This window comes from Acipenser ruthenus, chromosome 29 (genome assembly GCF_902713425.1).
Source record: "Acipenser ruthenus chromosome 29, fAciRut3.2 maternal haplotype, whole genome shotgun sequence".
In the NCBI taxonomy this organism is placed as follows: Eukaryota; Metazoa; Chordata; class Actinopteri; order Acipenseriformes; family Acipenseridae; genus Acipenser; species Acipenser ruthenus.
This window is the reverse complement of record NC_081217.1, coordinates 20,836,284-20,843,516: the sequence shown is the minus strand read 5'-3', so window position 1 is coordinate 20,843,516 and position 7,233 is coordinate 20,836,284. Positions and strand designations below refer to the sequence as shown.

Sequence of the window (7,233 nt, the reverse complement as noted above, 5' to 3'; positions counted from 1 at the left end):
AACAGCCCTGCCCACAGCCAGAGAGGTGACGACTATAATAATACGTATATATTTGACTAAGGTGTGCCTCTGGGTAACTGTGACACTGAAGCAGGTTGTCTAAAAACAAACACAGTTCGTTGTAATGATGTGACTGTTTTTTTTTTTATTAGGTCTTTATAAGATATTTAAAAACGTGAGCTTTAGAATTCATTGCTGTATGGTTAAACGGAGCGCACTGGTTAGATCTCAGATTTAATCTTGCCTTCTGCTGGGGCCGGTTTTTCAAAACGTAATGATCCGGATTTTTAATTCCTAGATTTTGTGATCGCGATTCCTTTAAAAACAAAACGAATTTCGTAAGCATAATTATTTGGAATGTGGATACACGTAATCCAGCAATGACATTTTCCGAAAAAAAAAAAAAAACAACAGATCAAAACGATCCAGATAAAAGAAATCTGTAACACAAAATATCTGGGGGGCGTGGGGCCATGGTGCTTAATTTAAAAAGTTAGTTTTCATGTGCTGGTTTATCAATTCTTCACTTAACTGTTTTAGCTGTTGTTGAAAAATTGTATTCATTCTATTTGTTTTAGTTCCCCACCGTGTGTAAACTGTTCAGGCTTTTCAGGTGTCAGGTTTAAGTTTCGTTTCTTCCAAAGCACTTTGCCTGTGTCCCGCCCCTAATATATTTTTTGCCTCACTGTTTTACCGCACGGTCCGCACCCCCTTCATTTACATTTGCATCTCACACTGAAGCAGCAGCACAGATGGCGTATTCTAACCCAGAAAGCCTCTTTCGAGAAGAACTGAGCTGTCCTATCTGTTTACAGCTCTTTTCCGAGCCGGCTATGCTCCCCTGTGGTCACAACTTTTGTGCTTCATGTATCGAGGGAGTGATTGAAGGAGAAGCTGGGAGAGGACAGCACACCTGCCCTGAATGCCTGAGTGAGTACAAGGGGAAAGCTGCGCTGCGGAGAAACGTCCAGCTTTGCAGTATTGTGGAGGGATTCAAAGCCAGTGAGAGCCCCTCCTCTCCGGTGCTCTGTGATATGTGCTTGGAGACCCCACACCCAGCTGTCAGGACGTGTCTCAAGTGCGAGATCTCAATGTGTGCTCTCCATTTAAAACCGCATTTGGAAAAAAAAACATTTGAAAGCCACGCCTTGGTGGAGCCCAAGTCAGAACTCGGTATCAATGCATGCCCAGTGTATGAAGACGTTGGGAATTTTGGCTGCTCTGAGGACAAGTCCTGCGTCTGCATCTCATGCACCATCAAAGGTAAGCTGAAGAAAAAAAATCTAATAAAAGCTTGTTCTGAAATGAAGGGTGGACTACAGTCCAAGATTAAAATAATGACAGAGAAGCTGAATCTGTCGCAGAGCTTCTTAGAGAAGGGGCACATTCATGGAACCTCAGTTAAAGCTGCCAGTGTGGAAAATGGCAAAACCAATCATCCTGAACTGAAGTTGGACCTGGAATCGGAGATGATAAAGAAAATCCATCTAGCAGAGAGCCTTCTCCAGAAGGGGGAAAAGAATAAAGCCTCGGTGAAAGTTTCAAGCGCAGAATTGAAACAGAACGTGTCAGGCCTGTTCGACCGCATCGCTCAACTTGTTTGCACTTACAAAGAAAAGATGCTAAATATGATAGAAGAGGAACAGTGCTACCTTGTGGACAGTCTGGAGCGCAGCACTGACTATATTACAAAGCAACAACATCTCTGCAAAGAGATCCAGCAGCAAGCGGACTCTATCTTGGCAGAAACCGATCAATTCCAGTTCATTCAGAAGTACCAGCAAATCCAGACAAAACTCAAAGCAGCACTGGAAACCCCTTTAAATGAGAACGACGTTACGAGTCAAACGATGCACAATAAGAAACTCCTTGAAAGTCTGGAAAGGACGTTTGTCGAGTTTCAAGCTGAAATTAGAGAGTCACGCCAGGATCTGAAGGTTTTGATTTACCCCTCAGAGCTCACACTAGACCCGCACACAGCCCACTGTTCGCTGTCTCTCTCTGAGGATCTCAAGACTGTCAGATACACTGCTACGAAACAGCCTTACCCCCAGCTCCCAGAAAGGTTTGATCATTGGCGCCAGGTCCTGTGTTTCCAGGGCTTCTCATCTGGAGAACATTACTGGGAGGTGGACGCTGGGGAGGGCTTTTGGCATGTGGGAATCTGCTACAAGAGCATGGCAAGGAAAGGCAGCGGTACAGACTCTAAATTAGGGTGCAATAAGGCATCCTGGACTGTTGAGTTGCATGGGAAGCTGTCTGCTTGGCATAAGAATGTGTGCACTCGCCTTGAGGTGTCCACTCAGCCCGTCAAGCTTGGAGTGCACTTAAATTATGATGCTGGGACTGTGACATTTCTCAATGTGTCTGACAAACAGACCCATCTGCACACATTTAGAGCACGATTCACCGAACCAGTTTATCCAGCGTTCTGGATCCAATCTGGCACAGCAACATCTTGGATAACTGTAAGAAGTACTACAGACAGGGACTTTCGAACATATGCAAATATTAACTAGCGAAGCCAATAGCATGCCCATGAACAAACAATGATGCAATCTATTATGCAAAATGCAAAATCTGGTTAACATGCTCTCCATAAGCTAGCGTGCGTAATGCAAACCAACAAATCCACAGCACAGCTGCCAAGGGGAAGAATTAAGTCAGTTATTTATTTATTTAATTTGTATTTATTTAGAGAAGCTTTTGGAAGCTAATCGTTCAGATTTATAAATAAGAAACATTAGTTTTGGTTTATAAAGATTTCATCTTGTGCCTGTGCAATTTTGCTATTAAAACAATCGAAAGCACGATATTAGAGCGCTGCTTGTCCCAGGTTTCGCGTTACATGCAGCAGGAGTCGTCTTGCCAATGGCAGCTGTGTCATGACAACGGGTGACGTCAGTGAGGTTATTAGGAGCGGCATTGTTAGAGAAGGCTGCCCCTCCGGTTTGAAGGTGCTTGATGGAAGCAATGCAACTGTTTCAGAGCCGTCATTTTATTCTTTAGCTGTTTTTAACTTGTGTGCTCTTGCTTCCTGCTCCCTGTGAGTGGTGACATGGAGGGACGAGTGATTTTGAGAAGGTGTATCGCAGAAACAGGATTGTTCATTCTGCAAAGTCAAAGGATGAGCACAGACATACAGTACTCTACACACCTGAGGTCAATTACAATTGAAATTGTGCATTTTGTAATTGGGTGTAATTATAATGTAATTGAAATTGAACCTTGGCACACCTGTGTAGTTGTAAAATTGTAATTATACCAGATACAGTAATCAACTGATTCTAGTTCAATTACGCATTGATTTGTCATTCGATCATTGTTCTTGTATTTTCAACCACCTCTGGTGACCTCATGTGTTTGAAAACAATTCAAGTTACGGTATATAGTGTGTTTCTGTATTGTTGGTTATTTGGAATAAATAGAGTAAACATGTCAATGTGTGTAGTCGTTTATGTAACTTTTTAGTATAATTGTAATTGAACACAATTAGCATTGCAGTTATTATTGTGATTTCAGCAAACGATTCTGCTGTCATTGTAACTGGCCCAGGTCTGGTACTGTATGCTGTTTATTGTTTACTGTAGTGTGTGTATCATTTCTGATTTGTGTATATTATTCTGACCAAACAACGTTTTGTTCTGGAGACATTCATCCTGTTAATGGTCCTGATAACATTTCTGTGTTTTGATTTTCAGAAATCTGATAATAAAAAGTTTGAATAGTCTTCAATTAACTAACCTATTAGACACACACACACACACACAGACATATATAACGCATCATTATATCGACGCTCAAGGAGAGTAAACAGACTTTGCTTCTATAGGTGCAGATATTCTCACACACAGACGTTCTCTGTCCCAGAACCCTGTATATAAATCTATCTACTGCTGATCTGTTTCTACCTGTTTGACCAGTCCCAGTTTGGACCTGCACTACCCCACAAATCAGATGCACATGTGCACACAGAATAGCTCATTCACAGCCTTGATTATTTGTAGACCTTACTGAACTGCACATAAAGGAAATGCACACAATGCCATCTAGAGCTAAAGCTGTTCTACTCCACTCTGGCTTCACAGTCTTTTCATTCGGCTCAGGGTGTTAAACAGTCAGGGGACAGATTTCTTGAGATTGATTCTGTTCATGATTAAAGCACATAGGAGCCCTTCAATCTGAAAGTTTCTTCATTGCTTTTACAAAACAGGGGTGCATACTTTACACAGGAGCAGAAGCTTGGTTAAGCATTCAAAAAATATCTTACACAATAAAACGCATGTAATTTGTCCCTTCTTGCATACCATCAGACTTCCTTAACTTGCAGCCACTCCCTCTGCGTTTTGTGCAGCTGGTTCCTGCTGTTAGTTTACCTTCACTTTCGTCTTCTCCTACTTGCGTACGCTACAAGGAACAGCAACATGGCTCAGTCTAAACCACAAAGTCTCTTTCGAGAAGAACTGAGCTGTCCTATCTGTTTGCAGCTCTTTTCCGAGCCGGCTGTGCTCCCCTGTGGTCACAACTTTTGTGCTACATGTATCGAGGGAGTGATTGAAGAAGAAGCTTGGAGAGGACAGCACACCTGCCCTGAATGCCGGTGTGAGTACAAAGGGCAAACTGCACTGCGGAGAAACTTCAAGCTTTGCAGTATTGTGGAGGGATTCAAAGCCAGTGAGAGCCCCTCCTCTCCGGTGCTCTGTGATATGTGCTTGGAGACCCCACACCCAGCTGTCAGGATGTGTCTCAAGTGCGAGATCTCAATGTGTGCTCTCCATTTAAAACCGCATTTGGAAAAAAAAACATTTCAAAGCCACGCCTTGGTGGAGCCCACGTCAGACCTCAGTGCAAGGAAATGCTCAAAGCATGACGAAGCTGTAAAGTATTACTGTTTTGAGGACAAGTCCTGCATCTGTGTCTCCTGCACCATTGAAGGTGAGCACAAGAATCACAATGTGAAAAGCTTCAAAACAACCCATTCTGAACTGAGGATAGAACTGGAATCAAAAGTGAAAAAAATTACAGAGAAACTTAAACAAGCAGGAGGCTTCTTAGAGAAGGCAAGACAGAACGAAACCTCAGTTAAAGCTGCCAACGCAGAACTGAAGCAGAATGCATTGGACATTTTTAACAACATCATTCAACTTGTGAACAAGTACAAAGAACAGATGACGGAAATGATTGAAGCAGAACAGCGCCTCCTTGTGGACAGTCTGGAGCACAGCACCGGCAAGCTCACTGAACAGCATCATCTCTTCAAGGAGATCCAGCAGCAAGCTGACTCTGTCTTGACTGAAACTGATGAATTCCTGTTCATTCAGAAGCACCAGGAAATCCAGACAAAACTCACAGAAGCGCTGGAGAAACCTTTTACTGAACCTGATGAAAAAGACCTGAACAAGAGAAAACTCTTTGAAGATCTAGAAAATAAGTTTGTTGAATTTCAAGCTGAAATGGGAAAGGCACACCAAGATCTGAAGGTTTTATTTCTCTCTTCAGAGCTCATACTAGACCCCAATACAGCTCATCCTAAACTGATGCTTTCTGATGATCTCAAGACTGTCAGATACACTGCTACAAAACAAGCTTACATTGACCACCCAGAGAGGTTTGATCACTGGCGTCAGGTCCTGTGTTTCCAGGGCTTCTCATCTGGAGAGCATTACTGGGAGCTGGACACAGGGGAAGGTTACTGGCATGTGGGGATCTGTTATAAGAGTATGGGTCGGAAAGGCAGTGGTACAGATGCTGAATTAGGGTGCAATGCTGCATCCTGGACTCTTAAATTCCATGATGAGCTCTCTGTTTGCCATAACAATGTGGGAACACCCCTTCAGGTGTCCACCCAGCCCACCAGGCTTGCAGTGCACCTACATTATGATGCAGGGACTCTGACGTTTCTCAACCTAACTGATAAACAGACCCGTCTGCACACATTCAGAACAAGATTCACTGAACCAGTTTATCCAGCGTTCTGGATTCAGTCTGTTACATCCACATCTTGGATAACTGTAAGAAGTCGTTTCAAGGATAACGTCCCTAAACATAGACAGGAAACATAAAGAACACAACAAATCAAGTTTAAAACAGCACACACGTCTTATCCATGTCCTTGCTGTTGATATGTGTGTTTCTGACATAGCTCCTTTTATATAAGGGTTGGGTACCTCTCCATTTAAATTAAAAGTAATGACCAGTAATAAAAATTGTGGGGCCAGGCAATTTTTAATATTGTGTTAATTCTATTGTTATTCTTATTGTTTTCTTTGTTTTTGTTTTATTGTATATATATAAATGCAAATCTGAACACTATGACCTTAATACTTGCAAACATGCAGCCTTTCCCCTAATCTAAGTGCCTGGCACAGCATTTACAGTTTCTTTTACTATTTTAAATGTCTTGAAGTTGTGTAGTTATTCCAGGAACGAGGAAATACATTGTATCTACATTTGCTTTCAATGAGTAGCAATTGCGTCTTCTTTTGTTTATTTCCACTGTTAAAACGGCTCCTTAAATAATGTCAGATTTAAATTGTTCAATAAAAAAAAAAAATTTCACTGATGTTTGTCGATTTCTATACATTATATTGGAGATTTATAATATACTGGTTTGTTCCAGTGCACAACACAACACGGATTCAAGTGGGGGAGAAGCCAATGTGACTGAAGCAGCTCACCTGTAAACAAATAGAACTCCGCTAAACATGTATTTATAAAACAGTTTTGCACTATATATATAGTGACTAATTTTCATGCAAAGGTAAATCACCATTTGAAGATGTAATTCCTTATCCTGCCATTAGAGGACACTGTGAGACAAGGCGAGATGCTTCACAATCCTGCTGTAGCGCTCGAGTTACCAGCTATCCATCACATCCATTGCCTGTGAGCAATCTGGTCATGTTAGTCTGCAGAACAACAGAAGAACGAAGTACACACGCGTGTCAGTTATTTTGCTATGTTTGTGTATGTGTATTTGAACATTGTTATGTGGAATAGTGTAGCTTTACTTATCTTCAAATATATTACCTTGTCGTGTTAGCGGTCGGCGTCACCCAAAGTATAGCAGCATTACCCGACTGTCTGATCTGTCGTTACAAAAAGAACACGACATATACAAAATGTATTTTTTAACAGGCACAGAATAGCGGGTATTGGTTTCAAATGTAAAACACCACGCAATGTTAAAAAGTCTCGTGCAGAGAGTTTAAAAACACATTCCTAATGTAAAGT

At 41.8% G+C, this 7,233-nt stretch overlaps 2 protein-coding genes across 2 annotated transcripts; both read left to right on the top strand.

Moving 5' to 3' along the window:
• Positions 1-517: 517 nt before the first annotated feature.
• LOC117964433 (E3 ubiquitin/ISG15 ligase TRIM25-like) lies at positions 518-3,730 on the top strand. Its single transcript, XM_034907833.2, has one exon. It carries the CDS (start codon positions 753-755, stop codon positions 2,517-2,519), a length of 1,767 nt encoding a protein of 588 aa, XP_034763724.2. The 5' UTR covers positions 518-752; the 3' UTR covers positions 2,520-3,730.
• Positions 3,731-3,854: 124 nt separating this feature from the next.
• On the top strand, positions 3,855-6,521 carry LOC117426251 (E3 ubiquitin/ISG15 ligase TRIM25-like). Its single transcript, XM_034907834.2, has one exon. The coding sequence runs from the start codon at positions 4,425-4,427 to the stop codon at positions 6,060-6,062; it is 1,638 nt and encodes a 545-aa protein (XP_034763725.2). The 5' UTR covers positions 3,855-4,424; the 3' UTR covers positions 6,063-6,521.
• The last annotated feature ends 712 nt before the right edge of the window (positions 6,522-7,233 follow it).